Source organism: Suncus etruscus, chromosome 12 (assembly GCF_024139225.1).
Source record: "Suncus etruscus isolate mSunEtr1 chromosome 12, mSunEtr1.pri.cur, whole genome shotgun sequence".
Taxonomy (NCBI): domain Eukaryota; kingdom Metazoa; phylum Chordata; class Mammalia; order Eulipotyphla; family Soricidae; genus Suncus; species Suncus etruscus.
The window spans coordinates 91130782-91156896 of NC_064859.1; the positions used below are offsets into that span (position 1 = coordinate 91130782).

The following is a 26115-nucleotide window of genomic DNA, read 5'->3' on the forward strand; positions in this document are numbered from 1 at the left end:
TTAGACCCTGGGATGGTGCAGAGACTGATGCAGGCATTTTTCCCACTCTGAGTCACTCCACTAGCTCAGGCACCTCCTCTCTATGGTGACCGTCGCCTTACTCACCACATCCACCTTGATGACAGCGTCAGAGGTCTGCAGAGGGGAATCAAGGAGACAGGGACAGGTTTAGCCACGTGGGGCCTGGAGGCTTGGGCAGGTTCTGTGTATCTCAGGCCCTGTGTCTGCAAGACCAATTCCCCTCTGTCCTTACTGGGAGGAAGGGGGATGTCTTTCATCCCCACTTGGAGAGTAGATTCCTCAGAGAGAGTTGAGGGGGGGGGGGGACACGCGTCTCTAGGCTTTTCCCAGCCCTCCTGGCAGTGTCAGCCTGACCTCAGCTCTTTCCTGGACAACATGCCCACCACTGACTCAGCCACTGGCCAAGGATGCCAAGGATGATGGGACAAAAGCAGGTCACGTCAGCAGGCTGAGTGGTGTGAAGAGCTGGTGGTGGGAGTGGGGTGTGGAGAATGCAGTTGAGGATGTCCATGTATGTCCACCCCTGCCTCTCTCTTGCCCACATCAGCCTGCCAGGAGATCCAGGAGCCGGCTCACACTCATTAAAGCAGGGTGACTGGGTTCAACTACCAGGAAGCTCTCTGGCAAACCAGGAATCTTCCAGAAAGAGCCCTGGTGTGGATTGTGGGCTATCATCACATGACATAATGGCTGCTCTCTGCCTCACTCTGCTTGTTGATGTGCATCTGCGCACACGCAGGTACTGGCAAGCACACAGGTGCCCACACATATCTCAATATACCACACACATACGTATTATCACACACATCACACATACACTTTCACAGATCCTCATGCACAGGCTCGCACACTGTACCCATGCAGAACGGACACCCATGTTCCCAGACCTTTGAGGTGCCCCCTGGCCCTGCACTCAGAGACCCTCACCGCGTCAAGTTTCACCATCGTCTCCAGCTTCTTGAGGGGCGCTTCAGGTTCCATGCTCACCACCACCTCCCCTGTGGGGCGAGAGTGGGGGCCCGCATGGCACAGCATACCATAGCCCCGGAGGAGCCTGACTGGATAGAAAGAAGGACAGACAGAAAGGCAGACACACAGACAGACAGACAGATAGACACAGGACCCCAGTGAGAGAAAGAGCCTGAAGGAGCAGAACTTTCTTGGGAGAGAGGGAGGACAGGCATGGAGGGAGGAGAGGAGCTGAGTCATGGAGTCCCCTTGGACCCCTGGCTCCAGCATGAGGGGAGCTTGGGTCCCCAAACAACCAGGCTGGGGTGCGCACCTGTGGTGTTCCAGCTAGGTGCCGCACGGTCAGGGGGTCGGTAGATAAAGCGACGCAGGGAGCTGACAGCACAGGAACCCACCAGGGTGTAGCGGCCGAAGGCCCGGCAGTCCACCACACGGATGTTCAGTGGTGGGTGCAGGAGCTCATTTTCGGGGAGGTCCTGGGGGTGTGGGCGACCGGTGAGAAGGACCAGAGGACGGGGTGCTTCCCTGCCTCCTGCAGCCAGCCCGGGACATTCCTGTCGATGCCTACACTCACCACTTCAAACCATTTGACGAGGGTGTTGAAGTTGGGGTTCTTCTTGTAATTATGGATCAGAGAGGACTGCACTCCCTTCCCTGCGCACTCAATATCCACTCGTGGCCTGTCCACCTGGGCAAGGTTCACTCGCTTCAGGTCCCGCAGACCCCAGAACAGCACCTGGGGGGGATTGAGGGGTACAAAAGAGAAGAAGGGAGGATCAGCTAGTGGGGTGCTGAGAAAGAACAGATTGTTGGGGGGGGGGAGCATAACCTGAAGGGATATAGTCAGCATTTTCAAAGAGGTGCGAGGGAGGGTGGGGCTGGGGGCTCTACCCTGACTCCGTGGGACATGTGGCATGTCACTCCACCTAGTCCTCGGCCACCCCCTAAGAACATGGGGTTCATGAGTAGTTGAGTCTGATGAAGTGTGAAGAAGCACTCAGTTCCCATCTGTGGTGCTTGGGCACCGTTTTCAGTGCCAGGATTGGAATCAATGTTATGGCTGCAGGCGAATAATGCAAGGCAAGTGCCCTTAACCTCTGAGCTCTCTTGGCTGGTGCCAACTCAGAATGTGCCAATGACCCATGACAGGAAGAAGTGAGAGGGCAAAGAAGTCAGAATGGAGCAGTCAACTCAGCACAGGTGAGGGTACGCACCTCGATTCGGTACTTGCTCAGCACAGGCCTGATACCCACGGGCACGGGCATGATAGGGCCACGGTCCACGTCCACTGGGCCATTAACGGGTGGCAGCTCAGCCTTCCCTGCAGGCCCAATCTGGGGGTGTGGGGTCACAGGGTCACAATCTGGGGGCCCTGGGTGGACACTGTCTCTTCTGGGCATCATTTTATAGGGAAAGCTGTCCACCTAGTCCCATTTCTCTAGGGTCAGGCTGACAAGGGGCAAATGGGTCAGGCAGGGCCATGCCCACCTGCAGCAGCTCGAAGGCGGCCAGCAGGTCCCCAGCTGTGGCGTTGCCGCGGAAGATCTGGTAATACTCCAGCAGCGGTGGGAAGCGGGGTGCGCAGTATGCCTCATCGGCCATCTTCACCAGGGGCTTGGCGAAGGTGCGGCCCATGAAGTCCGCTTTGCCCTGGTGCCACACACAAGCCAGGTGACCCTCAGGATCTTGTTCAGGGCTCACCATGACCAGGTGCATAAGGGGGAAGGATGGGATGGGTGTGATGTGTCATATTTTACGGAGGGGCAACTGAGCGTCCAGTGCTTACAGACTTGCTGTCTGGGCCATGCCAGCGAGAAATGGCAGGCGTAGGAGTCAGGACTATAACAAGATCCTGTTCTCTCCAGAGTTTCCTGGGATACCCCACTCCTGAGGTGACTCCCCGCCCCCAATTATTTAGCCCACACTCCAGAGCTCCCAAAGAGGCTGGTGACCAGCTGTATTGGGTGTGGGCAGGGGAGCCTGGTGGATGGGGTGGGTTGAAAACAGGAATAGAGTTTGGGGTGCAGGAAGTGGGGGTTTCCTTTTGGGATCTGACCATGGAGTCCTCAGTTTCCCCCCAGACTTCCCTGGGTGAGTAGAGGGGGCACAGGAAGGCCTTGGTACAGGAAGCGGGGGGCGCCCCTTACCATGCTATCCTGGTCATAGATCTCAATGACAATGATGGGGGGATCGTCACGCAGCTCGTGGGCCTCCCCGTACAGCTCCAGGTTGTCGAAGACCAGCATTTGGTCCCAGGTGGGGCACAGCGTCTCATTCAGCACCTGCAGAGACAGGGCAGGCAGGGATCACTACAGCTTGACCCTGGAGGAAGGAGAGCCCCACTCCCCAAGTCCACCCTAGAATCTCTAGGTGCACCCGCTTGAGTCCACCCTCACCTCGGTGCACTGACTCTGGTTGATGAAGAAGACTCGGGCGAAGGGGTCGGAGAGGCCGCTGCTGTCAGCTGCGAAGAGGCTTCGAGCCTGGTACATGTGTGCACGGAGCTGGAAGGCCTGTTTCTCTGGGGGGCGTGAGTGCAGGCTGGGACAAGGCCCACTAGGGTAACCGGGGACCCTCAGCCTCCCTGCCCAGACCCAGGGCCCACTCACTGGTGTAGACCAGGCTGATGGGCGGGAAGGAGTGTAGGCCCAGGCCCTGGGAGGCCTTGACCTCTTCGAAGCCGCAGGGTAGGCCGCACAGGAAGTCCTGGCGCTGCTTGCTGAGGCCCAGCCACAGGTACAGCTCCAGCTTGGCCTGCACCGTCCAGCCCGCAGAGCCGAAGCCCCGCTTTCCTGGGAGCTGGGGGTAGGCGTGGGTCAGGTGGAGGGCCCCCGGGTGTGGAAGGGCCAGGGGCCATTGCTGGGGGTCAGGTGCATGGTTCTGGGATTGGAAGGGGCAGGGGCCAGTGCTAGGGGTCAGCTGCATGGCCCTGGGATGTGGAAGGGGCAGGGGCCAGTGCTGGGGGTCAGCTGCATGGCCTCGGGGTGAAGAAGGGGCAGGGCCCAGTGCTGGGGTCAGCTGCATGGCCCCGGGGTGTGGAAGGGGCAAGGGACAGTGTTTTGCAGGGTGCAGAAGAGGCAGCAGCTGGGGTTCTGGCTCAGAGCTGTTCTGCAGCCATTCTGCTGGGCTAGGGGAGCAGGATGGCTATGCAGCCCCTCCTTTCCCTTCCATTCCTTCTTCCAGCTCTTTGCTCAGAGCTCTAAGCAGGGGTCCACCCATCAGTTCAGACCTCTCCCAGGATCCTCTTCTTATGGGGGCTGAGCCTTGAAAGAAATCTGCTAGCCATGCCCCATATCCCCAGTCGCGCCCAGTTGTGCCCCTTTTGCTCAGTTCCTATTGGCCCTGGCCCATCCATACCACCCACTAGCCCCACCCACTCCAGTTGGCCCCTGCCCCATACCACTCACCATGCCCCTAGTCCAGGCCCAGTTGGCCCCGCCCACTCCAGTTGGCCCCACCTTCTCTACTTGGCCACGCCCACTTGCCTTGCCTCCCTCTAGCCCAGGCCCAGTTGGCCCCGCCCTCCTCAGTTAGCCCCGCCCTCTCCACTTGACCCCGCCCATCACCTTGCCTCCCTCTAGCCCAGGCCCAGTTGGTCTCTCCCCACCCAGTCAGCCCCGCCTTCTCCACTTGGCCCCACCCACTCGCCTTGCCTCCCCTTAGCCCAGGCCCAGTTGGCCCCGCCCCACTCCAATTAGTCCCACCTTCTCCACTTGGCCCCGCCCCATTCACCTTGTCCACACTAGCCCAGGCCCAGCTGGCCCCGCCCACCCAAGTTAACCTCGCCCTCTCCACTTGCCCCGCCCACTCTCCTGGTCCCCTTCTAACCCAGGCCCAGTTGGCCCTGTTCCATTTGCACCGCCCTTTCCCCCTATTCAGGCACCTTGAGGAAAAGCGTCTTGACCTTGGCGCAGTCCTTGCCCAGCTCCTCCTCCACGGGGGAGAAGAGCAGGTCCTTGGAAGGCACCCGGGCGTAGGCGATGCGCTTGTTGTTGCTCATCATCCAGATGAAGACGTCGGGGATGCTGTGCTGGGGCTGGAGGGCGCGAGCACCGGGAGCCGGTCAGGGGAGGGTGGTTGTGTAGACTCTAATGATTCCCCAGAGGTTCAGACCCAAGCCTGCAGACGTTGCTTGGGACCCCAGATCTACATGTACTGAGCGAGCAGCAGTTTCACACAACAAGGGCAGAATGAGCACTTGCTTAGCCCAGGCCCCCAAAGGCCCTCAGTGCAGCAGGCACCTCTCCTCCCCAGGCCCTGCTTCCATGCACTACCACTGCACACCGCCAAGGGGCGCACCTCGTCGGCCAGGAAGCGCAGCTTCTGCAGGAAGTTCTGGCATAGCCGCAGTTTGTCCCGCACCGTGTGTCGCTTCACTTGAGCTCGCAGTGCTTTGGCCTGCTGTCCCATACTCTCCTGCAGGGCGGGAAAGGGGTGAGGGGGACCTGGCTCAGGTCCTGGGGAGGCGACGACCTCACAGTTGACCCCACTACAGGATCCCTCTTTGCACACAGGGTCCAGGGCCTGCTCACCAGCTCCCGCATACAGGACTTGAGGCGCTCCCGGTCTAGCTTGGTCCGGGATGAGTGTCCCTGGTCCTTGTCTGCCAAGGTTAGGAAGCGGCTAGAGGGGTGGTGGTGGTGTAAAACAGGGCTTAGTAGGGGGTCCTGCAGGTCCCCCAACTTCTCCATCCCTGCCCCTCCAACCCCTCTCTCACTGGCAGCCACAGCTGAGCTCCTCCAGGACTCCACGCAGCCGGCGCTCCGGGTAGGACTTCTCAGTTTTGATCATCTCCTGGACGTCATTGAGGCCTTCTTCCTGTGATCCGGGGGTAGGGAGCTCCCGAAGTGAACCATGCTTATGCCCCAACTTATGGGAAGGGATGGGGCTAGGGAACAGGGATCCCTCACTGTGCCTGCCCCCATTTGTCATTTTGCCTGCCATATTTTGTCATTTTCCTAGGTTGGCTTCTCTGCTTGGAGTTTTAAGGGTTTTTAGGGTCTTGGGCCACTCCATGGAGTTTTGGTCCTGGTGGACACAGGGGAGGCAGGTTACAGGCCAGAGACAGGACTGGGGGCTGCCCCTGGAAGCTCAGAAAGGCCCAGGCCTCTCCCCTCATCTGGGCCCTGCAGTCCCACCCCTCCAGATCAGGCTGTGGGGGCAAGTGGGCCTTGGGTGTGGCAGGGGAGACCCAACCCAGGCTCTGACCAGCTTGTCTGCGATGTGGTCCATGATGTTGGAATTGTACAGGCGTCGTCGCTGGTCAGGCCACCAGCTCTTGATGTAGATGCAGGGCTTGCGCTCCAGGTAGGGCAGGTGGAAGTAGTTCCTGGTAGGCAAGGTGGGGGACTAGAGGGTTCCTGAGCCCCTGGGGGTATGAGGTGCAGGTCCCCCCACCTCTTTCCTGACTCACCTGTCAGTGATCTGGGGCCGCATGGGTGGAGTGGAGGAGACGGACACCAGCTCCCCAGCCTCGTCCGGTTCCTCATCACTTGAGTTCTGGATCAGATCTATTTCTTCCTCAGCCCCAGGCTCCTTCCTGGAACGTAGCCGGGGCCGCTGGGGTCGGGATAGGCCATCGACTTCATTCCCATAGTTGCCTGGGGAGGGGGCAGAAGGAGGCATATGGGTGCTGGAGTCCTGCCCAGCTGGAGCTCCAGATCCAGCCTGGGGGTGGCCTTGGGTTTGGGGGTAGGGAGAGGGGCATCACAAAAGGGGCTGGGACAGAGGAGGGTCCCCAGATCCATCCCGGAATGCACTTGCCTCTCTTCAGCCTTGGGACCTGTGCTGCTGCCTTCCTGACACTCACCGATTGTGACCTCGAAGGTGACCGGCTTCTCTCCATTTTTCCGGTCAATCATTGAGGCCTCCAGGAAGGCCCCAAATAGAAAGAATTCTTCCATCTTGCCTGTGCAGCTCTGGAAAAAAGTTTACTGGCTTGGGGTATGGGCACGAGGCCTGGGGTAGGTGGGGTGACACCTCCCCAGCTGAGGTGCTGAGCAGCCCACACCCCAAAGAACCAAAGGCCTTCAGGTCCTTTTGTCTTCTAGCCTGATGTCCCTGACAACTGATTCTATTTACCATGGGGCCACTGGGGCTAAGATGAGGGGAGAGAGGATACTCTGTCTTGGGTCTCCCTGCATAGCTCAGGGAAGAGGACTCAGGAGTCCCTACTTCCTGGGATCAAGCCTCACCCTGGGGTCTGGTGTTGGAGGTGGGCAGGGCAGTAGTTGGCAGAATCGAAGGGTCAGGCCAATGGAATGTGGGAGCTGACCTGGGGACACTGACTGGGTGGGAATGGGACTCACTTCAGAGACTGGGGTGGCCTGTTCCACCTGCACCTCTGTGGAGCTGGTGAGTTCGGGGTTCGAGGTGTCCAGGATTTCCACGGCCAGGCCCAGCATGAGGCGAGCTCGGAAGGACACACCCTCACCCAGGCCCTCATTCAGGTCCTGGTGTTCGTCCAGCAGCGTGTAGTTGCGGGTGGAGCCATACATGTTCACCCAGGCTGGACCCAGGGTGGGCAGGAAGCCTGTGGGTACAGAAGTTCGGGGGAGGCTTTGTCAAACAGGATCCAGTGCCCAGGGACTCCATGGGGTCCTTTGGGGGTCCTTTGCTCACTTAACCAGCATGTTTTATTTTGGTGAGTGGGGCAGGGGTGCCTGTGATCTGCATGGAAGGCCGGGATCAGCTCCTTCCACTGGCCTCGTCCTCCCTTAGTGCCTGGGGGATGACCCTTTCTCCTAATTTCAGTTGTGTGGGTCTATTCTGTCTCATGTGGAGCACCGATTCGTGATTCTGTTTCATTAAAAAGTGTAACTTTGAAAAATGATGCAATTTACTGCAATGTGGTGTGCTCAGGGCTTACTCCTGAATCTACGCTCAGGCAATTACTCTTTGTATATTTTGGGGCCATATGGGATGCTAGGGATGTACATGGCAAATGCCTACCTGTTGTACTATTGCTCTGGCCCCTATCTGTTTACTCTCTCTTTGGTGCCCCTGCTCTGGGCACTTCCTGTCTATGGAGCTCAAACCACATGGGGGGCCTCCGCCTTGGACTTGGAGCATTTGGTCACACTTGAGCACTGAGCACTGTTCTCCCCAGAAGGACCAGTTGAGCCAGATGGGAGGAAGTGTTGTTTTTCTTTTTTCCTCACTCTGCAGCCTTGAGATTCAGCACCAAGTTGGGGGGCTAGAGTTAATTTCTATCCTGAGACTGCAGGACAGGCCCTGGGTAAGGTGACACCTTTGTATAATAAATATGCTCACGTATGCATATGAAATTATCACAGAATTCATTTTAGAAACAAGAAAACGGGTCTGTGGACAGACACATAGCTCCTGTCTGAGTGGGGGCCTGTGCTGGGCAGCTGGAACTTCACCTCCTCCCCCACACTGTGCCCTGTGGGGAAGTTACTGAGGGCTCCTTTTGAACTGAAAAGCCAAAGGTGGTGGAGGGAAGGGGGAGCACCTGCCCTCCTCCAGCAGCTGACCTTTGTCCCCGTCATTGGAAATCTTGCGCAGGTCAATGAAGTGGGTGCCGATGGCCACGTCATTGACCTTGTCCGAGTCTCGGATCTGGACCTTCATGCGCTTGCAGAGTGGGGGAAAGAGGTCGGTGAAGACTACTTGCTCGTTCCACAGCGGCTCATAGCTGCTCTTCTGCACCGACGTCTTGCCCTGTGGGAAAGGGGACTCGGTCTGCAGGTGTCCTGGCAGGCGTGCAAGGGTGGTGGGCACCTGTGCCCCTGTGTGTGTGTGTGTGTGTGTGTGTACGTGTGTGTGTGTGTGTGTGTGTGTATACTTCTATCCTCTGACCCCTAACATTTTAGACTTCCCTCTGTTCATGCTCCATACTCAGTTCTTGATGTCTAGAACATGTAGGCCAGGATTTCCTTGTAGGCCTTCCCACATCAGTCAGACCTTCCCGTGTTCCCCTCTCTCTACTGCAGAGAAGGCACCATGGCCCCCCTAGACTCAGTCTACTCACAGGCCTCTTTGCCGTGCCCTGCACCTTCGATGCCTGTCACCCCAATGCCCGGCTTTCTGCACTGTGCTGTCCTCTCCCCCATACCTTCTGCCCAGCAAAGAAGACTTGAACGTAGGGGTCTACCAGGTCCTTGTTCTCGCCGATGAAGGCCTTCTTCACGTTGGCCATGAGGCTGGTGTTCATTCGGGGCAGGCCCTCCGCACGGTAAATCTTCACATAGAAGCGGGCCCATTGGCGCTCAGGGGGCACCCCATCAGGGAGCAGGAGGTTCCTGTGGGCACGTATGTCAGGGGCTGTGCTGATCAGAGAACACTCCCACTTCTGCCTGGCACCCACGTGTCCCTGGGACACAGTTGTTGGGCAGTTGAGAAGATCAGTGGGGCATGGCTGTGGTGAAGTCCTGCCTAGCAAACCTCCTGGCCAGCTCCCTGCTTTTAAGATGGAACAATTGTCACGCAGGATGGTGATGAGACATGAAGGGTGCTGGCCGTACAATTCAGGGCTTTCTGGGTCTCAGATAGAGTCCATCTTGGTGCTTTTTTTTTTAAAGGACCCCTAGGAATTAGACCCCCTTGCTCTCTTGAGCCATGGAGGCTGCAAGTCCCCAGAGAAAGTCATTGTTCTCAGCAGTGTCTGATATTGGTCAGAAGAGGCCTGAAAGCCAGATGCTGGGCCCAGATGGTGGGCCCAGGCCTGACTGGCCCAGAGTCCTGCTTATTTCCCGCACCTCCTCGAGCCCAGGTGTCAAAAAACATTCCTTTGACTGACCCCTAGGCCTCCTGCCATGCATCTGCTTTCTTGCCCAGAGAGGGGCTCATGGCAGTGGGTGCTCTGGGCCATTGGAGAGAAAAGGGCACGGGGGCTCACCCTTCAATGTCATCCTCGTCCGTCTCGTTGGCCTTGTGGGGTGTCTTGATATTATCCCCTTTGCCCACCACGGCCACGTCGCACTTCACATAGCCCTTGAGTCCGGCTGAGATGTCATCGGGGTCCGAGAGGATGGCCCACTTGTGGTGGAACTGATGTTCTGCAGGCCGAGGGGCACCTCAGGTCAGGCCTCAAAGCACCCACACCCCAGTGATTGGGCCAGAGCCCAGTGTCAGGTTCCAGAGGTACAAGGGTGTCCCTTGGGGGCTCACTAGGTTCCCACATCCAGGGTGGGCGCTGAGACTTGGAGGCCAGGCCTCCTAATGGGTTGTGCCTGCAGCCATGTTCCCATGTAGCCCCATGTACTCCCCAAATCCCGTGTAATCCTGTAGCCCCTTGGCCCCCACAGCCTCATCTGTCTGTGGCAGAAACTGCCCCATCTTGAATTCTGGGAGCCAATGGAGAGGTTTGCTAGGCCCTGCCCTCACCCACATGTGGTTGGTTGTCCTGGTACTCTAGAGCTGCTGGTCTGGTCTCAGGCACTGTTCTCAGCGAGGGAGGGATCCTTCAGCGACTATGACACAGCCTGATCCCCACCCCACCCACATGTCGCCCTCAGCTGAGGGGGGATGTCTCCTGTCTCAAGGGGTTCTGAGATTCAGCACATGGGGGCCCCTAATGCAGTGTGCCCACACGATCTAACCTGATCTTGGACAGAATGAGCAGAACGGGAGCACTGAGCACCCGAGTCCTGGGCCCTGTGCTGTGTGGCCACTCACCAGGCTGGGAGTATACGGTGCCCACGTCCATCTTGAAGGAGCCCACCAGGGTGCCACTACGCAGCAGGTTCTTGGAGTGAATGACCTTTGGGCAGGAACCCCCCCCCATCAGTAGGGAGGAGCTGTGGGGTTGTGTGGGGCAGGGGTAGGGCACCAGCTGAGTCTCCCTGGGGACCTGGGTATCAAGGTGAAGTGGAAAGGTATGGGGTGAGCAGGTTGTGCACTTGTAAGGCCACCAGCTCTGGGGTAAGCAGACCCAGTTTAGTCCATACCCATGGCCTAGCTTTGCTTCAGGGCATGGTGACTTTGTGGTGGCCAGCTAGCCAAAGGGGGTGACCTTCTCTAGGCTGTGAGGGCTGCTCCCCACTCACCGAGATCTTGATGATCTTGTCAAACATGACATCAGGAGAGACGTGGAAGTCGAAGACAAAATACTGGAGGGGGAGGACCAGACTTGCTGTCAGCCTTGGGATGGCTGGTCTGTTTGTACCTAAATACCTCCCCCAGTCTCCACCCTGGGCATCTAGAGCACTCGGGGCATCTAGAGGGGCAGCATCCTCTTGGTTTCATTGTGTCTAACCACAAGACCCCTGACATGTGCCAAATGTCAAATGAAGGTGAAGAACTCCAGTGAGAGAGCAGTGAGCCCAAACACATGGAGAGCCTTGGGATAGAGCTGCTCTTCAGCCATATTGTGCCTACCAATGAGTATGGCCTGGAAATGGGGTGCAGCCCAGTTTTGGTGACCTCAGTTCTCAGAGGACAGCAGTGATGAGGCTTCAGGCAGAAATGACTGCAGAAATGGAGGAGTGACTGGAGGTGAGCATGCAGGGACAGGTCATGCAACTAAACTCTTAATGGGAGAAGAAAGGTGGGCACTGTACAGTGCATGGGATTGAGGACAAATGGACTGGAAGTGAATAGGGTAAACAGCTTGTAGAGAGCTGTCTAAAGGATAGTTCTATAGAAAATATATGAGAGATGAATAAGAGAAAAGACTGATAGATCACTAGGTGGAAGGATGGATGGTTGGATGGATGGATGGATAGGTGGGTTGATGGATAGATGGTTGGATGGATGGGTGGATAGGTGGGTGGATGGATGGGTGATGGATAGATGGGTGACGGATGAATGGATGGGTAGATGGATGTGTGGATGGATGGCTATGTATTTGGGTAGATGGATGAAATGGGTAGATGTGTGGATAGATAGTGGATAGAGAATTGGGTGGGTGGTGAATGGATAAATTAGTAGATGACTGTGTGATGGCTGGCTGGGTGATAGATGAATAGATTGATGAAGGATGCATGGATGGAGGTCAGGTGGGTTGAAGGGTGATGGATGTATGGATGAATAGGTGCATAAGTGAGATAGATAGACAGAAGGAGGAATGTAGACATATAGACAGTCTATACTTTTAATTCTTGTCCTTGAACATACATGGTTTCTCATATACCAGAGCAGAAAACCTTACAAAGGATGAGGCTAAAGACAAGCAAAGACAGAGTTGGTGATGTGGGGCCATACTAGCTTCTATGGAATAAATAAAATCTCAGATGATAAAGGAGTGATCATTTCAGGCAGAAGAGAGGTGCCTGAGGCCAGGGCCAGATGTGCCCACAGAGACATTCTGTTCTGAGAATGTAAGGCCATTCTAGAAGGACTGTGGCCTTGACTCTTCATCAGACCCAGACTGAAGGGAGGGCACTCAGAGCTCTGTGGAGCCTGCCATGCTAGAGACACAGGAGTTGCGGCATCGAGTACCCCTGAGACCTTAGACCTTCTCTGATTCCTCAGACACCTACCACATCAAGGGCGTTGCTCACCCTCATGCGTCACACGCACCTCGTTGTAGTAGGGGCAGTTGGTGGACTCCTTCATGGACGTGTACTTCTTGTCCTCGCCCACCTCCACGCACACCACAGGGTCCATGTTCAAGCCTACCAGCTGCCGGGCTTCGATCACAGTGATGCTGACCTGTGGGGTGAGGGAGGTATGAGTCTGGGGGTGAGTTCAGCTCCCATCAGCCTCTGTGAATTCAAGCCCCAGAGTCCTGAGGTAGTGGGGCCTTGGCCTCTAAGGGTCATCTAAGCCATCATACACTGTACTTAGGCTGAGCAAGTATTTTATTGACTTACTTTTATGCAACTTATAGGGTGCAATTTTGGGCATACCTTGTGATGATGAAGAGCTACTTCTATTACAGTTCTGTGCTCTGGAGTCATTCCCAGCTGTCATTGGGGAACCCTACGTGTTCTGGGCATGAACCAGGGTCAGCTGTGTGCAAGGCAAGTGGCTCTCCTGTGTGTCATGTGTCATATCTCTATCTGTTTCTGTCTATCTCTCTTTGTCTCTCTATCTCTCTCTGTCTCTCTCTCTCTCTGGCCACAAGCATGGGTGTTTGTGCTCCCCATCCTCCCCCTGAGCCCTCAGTGCTTGATTCTGCCTCCAGGAGCACTGCAGTCTGTTTCCATGCTCTCAATTTATTCTCAATCCATGAGTGATGACTGCACAGGCTTCTTTTTTACTTTCTACCCAGTATGTCTCACTTTGGCCTGCAGGCACCCAAACCCTGTGCACAGAGTTTGGTCCTTTGCCATGTTCCTGGCACCCTCTACCACCCTGTTTCATTTTTTTTCTTTCTGTGTTCGATGAATCTTTGGGGGTCACTTGAGTCACCTCTGGAGCTTTATGTAGCTTCTAGATCTCTCCAGGGCATCTACTCCTAGCATCACACTTCTATACTGGGAAGCCCCTTACAGTTGTTTATTCATTAGACAGATATATTTGCATATAATTCAAACACATGCAAATATTCTCATCTCTCTGTACATTGATACAGAAATATTGCTCTATAGATAAATATATCAATACATGTATTTGTCTTTCCATAAATAGGTCTCTCCTTATGAATAAATATGCTCCTATATGATACTTTTTTTCAGGGGGAGGCATATCCAGTGGTGCAGGGCTTGCTCCTTAATCTGTGCTCAGAGATCACTCCTAGTGGATTTGGGGAATCATATAAAGTGCCAGGAATCAAGCTTTGGTAAATGTGCAAGGCATTTACTATTCCTGTGTGATGCTTATAAATATTTTGGCTAACTGCTTGAACTTGTGCATGCATATGTGTGTGTCTGCAAATACATGTGTATGTGAGTAAAATTGTGTATGTTGCCAGGGACTGAATATAGAGTCTTACATATATAATGCAAGTGTTCTACCACTGAGCTACATCTCTTGAACTTGCATTTTTGGGGGTTTGTCTTGGGGACATGATCAGCAGTGCTCAAGATCATGTCCTGTTTGGTGATTAGGGTCACTCTTGGTGATGCTCAGGATTCTATGAGGTTCCAGGACTGGACTCAGGCCTTCTGCATGCAAAGAATGTGCTTCAACCATTGAGTGTTATTTCTGGTCCTTGAACTTGCATTTTGACCCAACAGTCTATCCTAGAAACCCAAGAGTCTGTCCTATTAGCATTTCCCTTGAGTTTTCCTTCTCTCTTTTTTCTTTTTGTTTTTTTTTTTTTTGGGCCACAGCCAGCTGTGCTCAGAGTGTACTCATGGCCCTGCACTCAGAAATTGCTCCTGGCATGCTCGGGGGACCATATGGGATGCTGGGGGTCAAACCCAGGTCCATCCAGTGGGCTGCTTGTAAGGCAAACACCTTACTGCTGTGCTATCGCTCTGGCCTAAGGGTCTTCCTTCTCTTAACAAAACTCTATGGGCTGATCTTGATGCTTCTTATGCCCAAGATGTGGTATTTGAATTGCTGGGCTTTGCTGCAACTTCTATATACAATTTTCTCAGGAGAATGATTTTCCTTTTTCCATAAAGAAGAATAAGCACTATAATTTCACCCACTGCATTCATTGAAGCCTCATAAATATTCCAAAGAAAAAGAAACATCTACACATCAAAACGAATGAAGCTGAAAAAAAAAATAGAAGCTCCAAAGCTAAAAAATATCATTGCCAGGAAAGCATATGGATGGGGAGGAAAACATTTTACTAATTGGGGCAGCACCTGAACTAGGAACTCAAGCATTTCCATTAGGAACTTGAAGTATCAACAGTAATGAAGTGTAGAAGGCAGAGTTTTGAGGAAGTTTAATAACCACCATTTCTTCAGGGAGCTATAGACCTAATTAATTTACTTTGAAGAGAGTAAACAGACACCAGAATAACCTTGCAGAATATTCTTTGTATAGCAGTTTATAGACATTTAACTTCCATGGAACCTTTTATATCAAAAAATGTTTAAAATCTTATGAGGCCAGAGCGATGGCTCAAAAAGCTGAGAGCATGCTTTGCATGCAGGAGGACTGAATCCCATACCTGGCACCCCATGGTCCCACTGGGAGTGACCCCCGAGCTCAAAGACAGGAACAGCCCTTGAGTACTGTCAAATGTGACCCCCAAGCCCAAACCCAAATCAATTCTCATTGTTTTCCTACAACTAAAATGTTCACTGTTCTACTTTCCCAAATATTTTTCTTTTTGTTGTTGTTGCTTTTTGTTTTGGGTAAAGTAGATAGTTTTAAGTGAAGTTTACTTCAGAAAGATGTGAGGAAAGAGAAAGAGAACAGAGGAAGCACACTTTCAGGAGAAAACAATGGCTTCTCCAGAGTGGGAAAGCAAGTAAAGAGACATAGAGTTGAACAAGTGAAATATCTGTTGAAAGAATCACCTGGATTTGAAGAGCGAGTTGTCCCCAGAGATTTTTCTGGAACTCAGGACTGGGAATAAATAGTCTTGGCATAATAAGGTAAAGCCAGATCATCAGGAGCTGAACCAGACCCACTGCAAGCTTATGCTTCTCACCCTGAGGTACTGCACTCAGGACAATTCACAGACCCTGAGTCCCTTTCAGGGCCCAAAGTTCTTATCTTTACCCACTAAGTGGCAGGGACAGCTGTGGTGGGAAGAGAGAGGAGGCAGAGGCTGCAGAGAAGGGAGAAAGCCAGGGCTTGGGGAGAGAGACTCCAGAGGGCACCCTGTATTGATATATTTAAGACACCCCTTAAAGGTGCATGGACTAATTGCCTTAAATACATACACAACCCTGCTGACTGAGAAGTGGCCTGAGGGAAACCCTGAAAGTGAGGAGTAGTGGCTACTCCAGGAGAAGGGACCGCCATGCCTACTGCTCTCCAGGAAGTGACTGTACACTCAGTCAGTGAGCAGGCATTAAAGATGCCATCTTGCTTCTCACCTATGGATCCTAAAACCATTCACCCTGCCTTGGCCCTTGCCCTGCCTCTCAGTCCTGAGCAATGTCCTCAGGCATTGTATACTGAATGTTAAACTTCAAGCCCGGGTCTAGGTGGATTTTGAAGGGCCCTGTGAGGGAACATGGTTATTCAACCACATTCCCTTCAAGTTTTACAAGAATCAGACCATTGTTCCCATACCTGACTGCCTTGAGATAGGGCTCCTGCTCTGATCATAACCATATATTTCTGTTAACTTACTTTCTCAAAAGCCCTGTCTGAATCCTTAACCCCAACTGAGAGTAAGAAGGATTTTTTTTTTTTTTTTGAGAACAAGAAGTTCATCTTCTCCTTAGGTTGTCAGAACCTTGTCTCTCAAGTAATTGGCCTGTGAGCCAATGAATCTAAGCACATGAATCTAAGTTGGGTAGTACTTTGGCTTGAAACTCTAAAAAAGTGCATCAGGGTTTATCCTGGCTCTGTGTTCAGGGACCATCCATGGTGGTGGTCCTTGAAGGACTCTCTATGGAGCTGGGAACTGAACTGGGCTTGGCCACATACAAGGCAAGTTCCTCATCCCCTATACTGTGTCTCTGGCCCCTCATCCTTTTCTTTTATTCTCTGGTTGCTATCTGAGGACTTGCTTTTTCCAGGGTGGAAGATGAGAAGGCAGAGGGGCCAGCTGGCCAGTTGACCAGGAGGCTCTGAGGAATTGGTATCCTGACCTCAGCTTCTGAGATAAGGGCCTGAATTCCCAGCTGGCTTCAGGAAGCAGGTCCAGGGAAAGGCTATGTAAGCTGATACAGTCCTGGGAGAACCCAGAGGGGCCTGCTGCTCCGTGACCTGCTTCTGAGCCATCAGATCGCCAGGCAGAGAACGTGGGTGGGGAGACAAAGTGTGGCCTACAATGCAACTGCTGAGAGGCCTTCAGACCGCTCTTCCTTGAGAAAGTATGAGGCCAGACAGGCCTGTATTTTGAGATCATGCCAGGCCAGACAAGGTGGGTGAGGGCAGGGAGATCCAAAGAGAAGTGTGTATGGGGGGGGTACCATCGCAGATGGACTGGACCTCAGAGTCAGCATCTGGGGGGATGATGGGAGGTGAGAACTGGGGGGAAGCGTGGAGGGGCAATGCCTTAAATCTTGGGGCTCGGAAGAGAGGAACAGTCTCATATTCCATGAACATTCCAGCCCCCACTACACACACACACACACACACACACACACACACACACACACACACACATACACACACGGCTATGAGGTTCAATGACACAGTAAAGATGGTAAGGTTCTTGTCTTGCACACATCAGGTCCGACCGAGTTCAGTTCCTGGCACCCCAGTTAGTTTCCTTAGCACTGCCAGGAGTTCAATCCCCGGCACCCCAGTTGGTATCCCTAGTACTGCCAGGACTGATCACTGAACAGAGACAGGAATAAACTCTCAGTAACACAGGGTATGGATTCCCAAAAACTAATACAAAAATTAAATTATGGTAATGACATCAACAAAGACTCCTTTTCTGGGAGCAGGGGAGGTGGTCCTAGAGCCCAGGGTCCACTTCCAGTGATAATGTGCCTGGCTATGTGAACACGATGATTCAATGTTGGGCCCAATGTGGTGCTCCTCAGGCTCAGGGGTCCTGGGGACCTCCAGGGTTTCTCCTGCTGGTGTTATTGGGTGCCATGCAGATCTGGGGGTCTAACTCGGGGCCTGAGCACATGAGCCATGCACTCTAGCTCTTTATGCCATCTCCCGACCCCTAGATTCCCTTTCCTGCATGTCTTTACCCAAGGGCTCAGTCTTAGCAGGCAGAGGTCTCAGGATACTCTTGAGTTTGGACTTTGTAGAGAGCTGAGCACCTCCAAGGAGCCTAGTAGCTGAGTATGTTTTTTGTTCTTGTTTTATTTTTGGGTCACACCCAGCCACTCTCAGGGATTACTCCTAACTCTGCACTCAGAAATCAGTCCTGGCAGGTTCAAGGAACCACATGGGATGCCAGAAATCAAACTCCGGTCCATCCCGGGTTGGCTGCATGTAAGGCAAACACCCTACTGCTTATGCTATCTCTCTGGCCCCAGCTTGAGTGTGTTTTAAACTACAGGGAAGGGGCCAAGAATAGTGGGCAGGGCACTTGTCCTGCATGCAGCTGGCCAGAGTTTGAACCCCGGCATCCCATATGATCTCCCAAGAACACCAAAAGTAATTTCTGAGTGCAAAGCCAGAAGTAACCCCTAAGCACCTCTGGGCGTGACACCCTCCCCCACAGGTAGGGACAGGAGAAGTATCTCATGGCAATTCTGGGGCATGGCACTAGAGTCTGGGACAGGATGCACAGTGGCAGTCACATGGGTCTCTGGAAATCCCCATGGCCAGCCAGCATTCTCCCTCCATGCCAGGATGGCTCAGCAGCCTTGCAATCTATCACAGGCCGTCAGCTCCCAAGGAATGGTCTGGAGTGATGGATCTGGCCTTTGCTGTCTCCACTTTATAAATAGGTTGGTGCAAACTACTGCTGACTCAGACATCAGATGAGTGTAATGGAACTCAGACTCTGGTGTTGTGATTAGTTTTGGGAGAAAAGGCTGAATGAAGGGTGTGGCCTGCAGGGCAGTCGTCAACCCCTAGGTTGGGATGCCCTGGGATGCCTTCATGTACAGTGACTGTCCCAGCAGAAATCAGTTCTGCTACACTGTGGCCACTCATTCCTTCTGGCTACAAATCTCTTGCTCATCAAGACAGTTTTGTAGTAGAAACACATATGTTTAAGTGTCAGAAAATATGGAGAAGCAAAAAGAAAAGTAGAAAACACCCATATTTTCCCCATCTGTAGACAATCAGGACTGATATTACATCTAGCACTAAAATAATATAGAATCTCAGTGGAGAAGCCTGGGACAGGGATCAAGTGACAGAACCTGTACATCACATGTGGGAAGTGCTGCACTCTATTTGGCACAGAATGGCACCCAGAATACCACGGGCTGTGGTCCTGGTGGACCCGAGCACCCCTAGTCCTGAGCTTTGCCAAGTACTGTCTCCATAGCAGGGAACAGCGAAACAGAACAGAACTTTTTCTGTGTAGTTCTCCATGGTTTGCCCAGCTAACTCTTTACTTTCTGGGTCCCCTGCTAGACATAGAACTCTGAGAGGACTTTGGCCAGCATAAGCAGAATTCTCATGCTAATCTTTGGACTTGTACTTAAATTTTGTTTGTTTATTTTATTTATTTATTTTTTGGCCACACCTGACGATGCTCAGAGGTTAATCTGGTTTGGCACTCAGATTACTCAGGAATTTCTCAAGGGTGCTTGGGGGAGCTTATGGGATGCCAGGGATCCAACTCATTGTATTATTATGCTCCACCCACTGTATTATTGCTCTGACCCCTGGGTTTGCACTTCTTGATACAAGATACCCCTGGGAGTGCCCCTTGGGAAGAAGTCTGCTTAGGGAGAACTGATCATCAGCTAGTGGTTCTGTTGGGCCCCCAGAGTCAAGCCTTTAGAGTTTACAGTGCACATCTGAATATCTCTAAGGGTACTGAACCCCCACCAAGGCAGAGACCACCAGGCCCCACCTACCTGGTAATCCATGGGCCGCCCAGCACTTGGTTCCATCTTAATGTCTGGCTTGGACCTGAGGAGGAGAACATTCTGTTGGGCCTTGTGTAGGGACACTCCAGGAAAGGGGCACCAGTTAGCCCCAGGAGATGGGCAGAAAGACAGTATCAAGGTCTTCACCCAGAACCAGCAAAGGAGGGGGACTGTTATTCTCAAAGACAGAGAGGTGGCCACAATAGCCATGAGCAGGAGACAGACACGAAGTAGAAAATTATCCATGATTGGGACCATGTGGTCTTCCTGCATCAAAAGATGCTCAGACACCAGGGGAGACCCAGGGCTACTGCATTGGCTATTGTAGGGAGTGGTAGGTGGGACAGAACAAGGTGACCTTGTCCTCTGATTCTCATCCCCTCATGACTCAGACTGACTGGTGGGTACTGCCTGAGAGAGTCCCGATAGTGGGGGGCCCAGGGCTCTGGGGCTCACCGCTTGTTGGAGACATTGGTGGTTAGAGCAGTGACAGACGCCAGTGACACTGAGTCAGGATCCAAGCCATCTCCTAGTCGAATGGCCAGGCGGTCAAGGTCATCCATCTCCAGCACCGCAGGTTCATCTGGGCAGGAAGAAAGGTTGGCTAGGAAGGCTGGACCATGGGAAGGTGACCATAGGTTCTCTTTGGTTAGCATCTAGGAATCTAACAGTCAACTGACAGGCTAGCATGTGGCCTCCACATAGGCTGTGCAGTTCAACAGACTGTAGTACCTTCTACCTGACCTTGAATCATCATGGTCTCTGCTGTTATGTTTGGTCATATGGTTTTTATTATTGATGTTTTGGGGCCACACTCAGCAATGCTCATGGGTTACTCCCGGCTCTGCTCTCAGGAGTTACTTCTGATGGTGCTCAGGGAACCATATGGGTTTCTGGGGATTGAACCTAGTCTGGCCATGTGCAAAGCAAGTAACCTATCCACTGATAGATCAGGCCTTGATCTTGCTTTTAAATGGAATTCAATGTGATTTTTCAGTTGTCCATGACTTTCATGAGCTCTGAACAGTGTTGTGGAAGAAAGTAGGAAAGAGAGAATCCATATTTGGTACCATGTGTAACTCTAGCTACCATTTGTTATGTACTGGACACTCTAAACATACAGCACTGGCTCTCATAGACTCATCCTGCCATGGTGGGGGTTATTCTCTTGTCATAGATGGGGGAATTGTGGCTTGGTAGGTAATATTTAAACTAACTAATGGGGGCTGAAAAGTTATAGTACAGCAGGAAAAGCACTTGCATTACATGCAACCAACTTAAATTCAATTCCTGACGCCAAATACTATCCCTTAAGCACTGCCAGGAGCACTTTCTGAGCACAGAGTCAGTCAGGAGTGATCCTTGAGCACCACAGGGAGTGGTTGACTCTACCCCTCAAATAAAGTTGATGGATGAAATTCAGAATCTGACCATATAATGATGTGATCAACCCCATGGGATGAAGAAGTGATGATTCAGAAGAAGCACCACAGAGATGGAGTGTTTGGGCCTCAGGCACCAGTTGTAGCCCCCTAATTCAAGAAGAAGGGTACAGGGCAAGTTGACATGGAGCAAGAGGGAGGGCAAGATTTTGGGCCCAGTAGGCCCTGCAAGGAATTCAGGGAGTCAGCTGGAGACACTATTGTGAGCCAGTGATCATTAGTAGAGGCGGAAAGTTGCAAATCATTCCTGACCCATCTTAGTCTCCCTTGCACCCCCTTTCCTTCCAGCCTCTCTACCTTTTCCCCAGTCCATTACTGGGGATTGAAGGCTCCAGACCCCCCCAATCCAACCTCCAGGATTCCTGACCTTCCGCTCATTAGACCTCATGGGGAAAAGGCAGGGCAGTGGGTCCTACAACTGAGAAGTCAGGGAACTCTGGTTTCCCCACTAGAAACAGGGAATGACCAAATCACTTCTTCATGAAAAATCCCCACTTTCTTGCACAAGCCCAACACGGGTTCCATTCTGGGCATCCCAGATGGTTCCCTGAGCACCACCACCAGAAGTGATCCCTGAACATCATAGAGTGTCCCCCTCACCACCAAAATAAGAAGCAATGAGGACTGGAGGGCCACACCCTTTGCTTAAGATTCTGTCAAGACCAAAGTGAGCCGAGGCCCTGCTGGCCAATGGTCGGAGACCTCATAGGGACGCTTCCCACGGAGGGGCGGGGTTTGGTAAAGGCCAAGGGCAGAGTCTAGGCCTGTGCCAGGCACACTTGTTACCTGCTCTCTGGGGCTCTTCCTTGTGCGGCCTCGTCTTGCCCAGCTTCATGGCGGAGAACACGCTCCTCCCAGCTCTGTGAGAAGCCACCGGATCAAGGCAGAGGGATGTGAGGCCCAGAGGAAGACACACAAACACGGAAACACGGAAGAGAAAACAGAAGACGAAAGGAAGCGTTAAGAGAAGAGTTTTGCATCCCCTGCAGTACCGAGCACCATGCGATGAGCACCATGATGCGCCCGGTCTGGCTAGAGGAAGACCTTGGATGCTTTCCTTCCTCAATGCCTTTATACCACCTAAGAGCAGTTTGAGGGGGGCCCTGCGATCCAGGTGTGCCTCCCCCATCACAGGCAGGGCCCCCCCAGGATCAAGGGTCTTCATCTGGAAGGAAAATTAATTGGAGCTCCTCAGGCTGCTGGCTGATCCCAGCCCTTCACTCCCCGAGTGTCCCTAAGATCATCCTCCCAGGCCTGGACCCCACCTTGGCTAGAAGGATCAGCAAGCCAGGTGATAGAGGCAAAGTCGCAGAGCAAATGGGCAGGAAAAGGGTTCACGGAGGTGTGTAGAGTAGGGATGGGGATGAGGAGATGAGTTGCCACCCCCCCACCAGGTCTGCCTTTCTTCCCCACTCCTTTGCATCTTGGTATTCTCCGGTCCCCAAAAGAGCTGGGTGACTCTCTCTCTCTGCAGAATACCCCCCTCCCTCCTCACCCTTGGAACCATTTGACAGACCCCTTGGTTCCTACCTCTTCCTGGTGCGACCTTGTGCCCCCCAGCTGACAGCCTGGCAGTCAGGGGGGCCGAGGGACAGGGAATCTCACTGTCCCTTTATGGAGATCCCCACAGCAGAGCTGTGTTTCCCGGCACGAAGAGGGACCAAGAGGAAGAGCAGGGGCTAGCGTGCAGTATCCCATTACTCCATGAATATTGCATGAGCTGGACACCTGACTCTCTCCAGGCCCATACCCCTTCACCGGATGTGGTCCTGTCATCCATAGCCCAGGTGGGACCAGGTGCAGACTCTCACCCTGAGCTCAGAACAGCCAAGTCCTCCCACCTTTGGACTCTGACTTTTCTTATGTAGGCCTGTTAGTTTCCAACATTGCCTTGTGGCCAATGAAAAATTGGGGGAGCAAAGCCTATCTCCATCCATACACCTGTGACCTCAATGTGCTGGACAGTATGGGATACCCCCCAACCTTTCCTGGACTTTCCAGGAGGCGCTGGCTCACTGCAAGTTTCCTGCACCTCTGGCTTCCACCTCCCTATTCCAACCCCATGTCCCCAAACCAGCCCAGATGCTTTCTCAGACTCACATGAACTCAATCTATGTTTTTTTGTTTTGTTTTGTTTTGTTTTATTTTGTTTTTGGTTTTTGGGTCACACCCGGCAGTGCTCAGGGGTTACTCCTGGCTGTCTGCTCAGAAATAGCTCCTGGAAGGCATGGGGGACCATATGGGACACTGGGATTCGAACCAACCACCTTTGGTCCTGAATCGGCTGCTTGCAAGGCAAACACCGCTGTGCTATCCCTCCGGGCCCCTCAATCTATGTTGATGAGTTCGATTGATTCTTCATGTCCCCCCACTGTCACTTACACTCTGATGTTTCCATTGAGCCTGCTCTGCCCCACAAGAACATTTTCGACCTTCCAGAGGATTCTCCCCATTTCTATTTCCCTTCTAAATAGTTTCAACATGTCAGATCTCTTCTTAGTTCCCTTTCCTGCCTCCTTCACCTTCCTGGTGCTACCATATGTGGGGAAATTTGCTGTCAATTGGCTTGATCTCCGATGCTAATCGGGGGTAGGTGTGGAATTAGGGACGGCATTTAATGTGCATCTATTATGTGCTTGCCCTTGGAGGGCCTCGTAGTCCTGCTGTGTCCAATCAAAGCGATCCAGATCCCCATGACTCTGTTCCAAGGATTCCAACCAGGCAAGATGGAAATTCAGAAGAGCCTTAGGGCCTCACTGATTTTAGCCAAGGAAGACGGGGACACAGAGGGACAGTGCATGTTCCACATAAGGACCTTTAGCATCTGAGTACAGGAGCTGGAGAGGTAGCACAGTCAGTAGAGCATATGCCTTGCACCTGGCTGACCCAGGTTCAATCCCTGGCATCCCATTTGGTCCTCTAAGCACTGCAAGGAGTAATTCCTGAGGGCAGTCAGGAGGAACCTCTGAGCATTGTAAGGTATGGTCCTCCAATTCTTTTTTTAAATCTAAGTACAAAAAAGCACTTGAACCCTTTCCCTTATGAGACTCCCCAACCCTCCCTCTCAGGTCTGCCAGCATCTCTCACAGCCCAAGCCCTCTCGGCCTTAGTTCTGTGTTTCCTTGCCAGGCCTGGCACTGCCACTGTCCGAGGCTTTGCTCAGAACCTGGCACATCCTGGTCCTCCTTCTCTCAGTGCAACTGTGCTCTGGCTTTGTGACCGGCTGGAGTGAAGTTGGAATCAACAAGCATTGGGGAAGCAGTGTATGGGCTGGGGGTCCCTGGGATCTTAGTTCAAGCCAAAATAGTGTGGGGATAGGCCTGGCACTTGTGATCCTGAGCCCTCTCCCATCCACCCATCATGCTTTTCTCTCCAGAGCAATCCTCTTGAACTTACTGGAACTTTAATTCTGAGCAAAGCCCCTGAGGTCTCTGGGACTCAGTTTCTCTATCTGGTCTGGCTGGTCAGTGTTTTCTGGCATGGATGGAGCTTTTTCTCTGCATATGATTAGGGGGGGGTCTATGTGATGTCTGTTGGAAGTGGGGGAAACAGGGAAACCTGTTCTGGGTGAGTCCTCCCCTCTCTGTGACTCAGAGGCCTCATCTCTCAGAAGGGAGAGGGGCAGAGACTCCTCAGGGTGTTTCATACTGACTGTGGCCTTGGGGACTCTCAGATGGGGAGAGATCACACACCTGTGGGGGATTTGAGTCTTCCAGTCCTGAGCCTTGAGCCTTCTCAACCCCTCAGATGGCTCCTTCCTCCAGATAGGACTTGCTCTTTCTCCCCCAGGATCCTTTTGGGGAACAGGTCCTGAGGGCCACCCCAATATCTCTCTGGGGTTTAATGTTCTGGTCACATTCAGTATTCAGAGTGGGTCTCCCTGGGGCCTCCTGGGGTGCCATAACTGGGGTGACAGGAAGTGAACATTGATCCCCAGTGCCCCACCTTCTCCTAGCCTCAGTTCCCTTCATATGGGGTCTACACCTCAGGGCTGGGGCATTGGACAGGGCAGTGAAGCATAAGCAAGATGTGGAGAGGACGGGCAGAATCTGGGTTCCAGCCCCCCATGCCTGGCACCTCCCTGCCCTCACCCCCATGATCAGCTACACAGCCCCCCGAGCCCTACGTACCCTCCACCCTGGCTGGGACACCTACTTGTGCTCGCCATCTCTGCCTCCCTTGGTCTTCTCTGTGCCTTTGCTGAGTCGAGGGGAGAAACGAGGAGACAAGGGGACACGAGTGAGCTGCTGCAGAGCAGGGGTGCTTGCACACTTAGCCCCTGGCCCTGCGAACCCCACACTCCCGGGAGACCTGTTTGGGGCCCTGTCCTCTAGAGCCTTTCACTCTAAAAGGCAGAAGCTGGGGCGTTGGAAGCTAGAGAAACCTTAGAGTGGGGCCGGGCGGCCATTGTCCAAAGTCTCAGCCCAGAGAGGGGGTCAGGTCAGGGCTCTTCAGAGAGTCTAGAAAGTTCCTCAGAGAAGGTGAGACTCTGTGAGCTTGCCTCCTTCCACAGGGGGGCTACCTGCTGCTCCCCTGGCCTCTGAGGCCTTGGCTGGCAGGGGGGAACATTCCCAGGCTGGAGGCCTGTGAGACAAAAGGTGAGTTGAGAAGGTTCTGGAACATGCCAGAGCTGAGCAGCACTTGAGGACCCAGGGCAGGCTTCTAGATGCCTTCTGGAACATTCTCTCAGTGCTTTCCTGCTGCTGAGATGAGGGTGAAACAAAGAAAGGAAAGGAGACAGAGAGACACTTCCTTCTCTTCCTTCTGACCTGGTTGACATGGCCTCACTCCTTGATCCCTCATCACCTGATGGCAGATTGTTTTGCAGTTGCACTGAGTGACCTTCTGCCAGACAAGGTGGGAAGCTTGTAATACCTCTCAAACAGTAAGCATTAGCTTGGCCCCCTACAGTAGACTTCTTCTGTTGTTGTTTTTTGTTTTTTTTTTTTTTTTTTTTTTTTGGTTTTTGGGTCACACCCAGCAGTGCTCAGGGGTCACTCCTGGTTCTACACTCAGAAATTGCTCCTGGCAGGCTCGGGAGACCATATGGGATGCGGGGATTCGAACCACCATCCTTCCAGCAGAGACTTCTTAGCAGATAGCAGCCCCTACGAAAAGGAGGGGAGGCTTTGGCTCAAGTGCCCACCTATGGTTCCATACGTGGATAGTTTTGAGAGTTGGTTAGGTCTGAACCTGTATGAACTGTTTTACTGGAGTTTTCAAAAGTGAGGGCC

The 26115-nt window shown here is 53.1% G+C and overlaps 1 protein-coding gene across 1 annotated transcript in view; it reads right to left on the bottom strand.

Moving 5' to 3' along the window:
- OTOF (otoferlin) overlaps positions 1–26115 on the bottom strand; it is an 85355-nt gene that overhangs the window by 15274 nt on the left and 43966 nt on the right. Inside the window, exons 6-31 of the mRNA XM_049784464.1 lie at positions 21668–21741; positions 19896–20022; positions 19428–19482; positions 12475–12606; positions 11001–11063; positions 10630–10714; positions 9851–10010; positions 9068–9254; positions 8487–8673; positions 7299–7522; positions 6800–6908; positions 6404–6590; positions 6199–6319; positions 5708–5808; positions 5523–5613; positions 5290–5406; positions 4874–5026; positions 3600–3789; positions 3387–3511; positions 3138–3272; positions 2479–2640; positions 2205–2324; positions 1565–1726; positions 1304–1466; positions 949–1079; positions 106–135 (exon numbers count right to left, since the gene is read on the bottom strand). Coding sequence (XP_049640421.1) covers positions 106–135; positions 949–1079; positions 1304–1466; positions 1565–1726; positions 2205–2324; positions 2479–2640; positions 3138–3272; positions 3387–3511; positions 3600–3789; positions 4874–5026; positions 5290–5406; positions 5523–5613; positions 5708–5808; positions 6199–6319; positions 6404–6590; positions 6800–6908; positions 7299–7522; positions 8487–8673; positions 9068–9254; positions 9851–10010; positions 10630–10714; positions 11001–11063; positions 12475–12606; positions 19428–19482; positions 19896–20022; positions 21668–21741 — 3391 coding nt within the window. The remainder of the gene's footprint in view (positions 1–105; positions 136–948; positions 1080–1303; positions 1467–1564; positions 1727–2204; positions 2325–2478; positions 2641–3137; positions 3273–3386; positions 3512–3599; positions 3790–4873; positions 5027–5289; positions 5407–5522; positions 5614–5707; positions 5809–6198; positions 6320–6403; positions 6591–6799; positions 6909–7298; positions 7523–8486; positions 8674–9067; positions 9255–9850; positions 10011–10629; positions 10715–11000; positions 11064–12474; positions 12607–19427; positions 19483–19895; positions 20023–21667; positions 21742–26115) is intronic.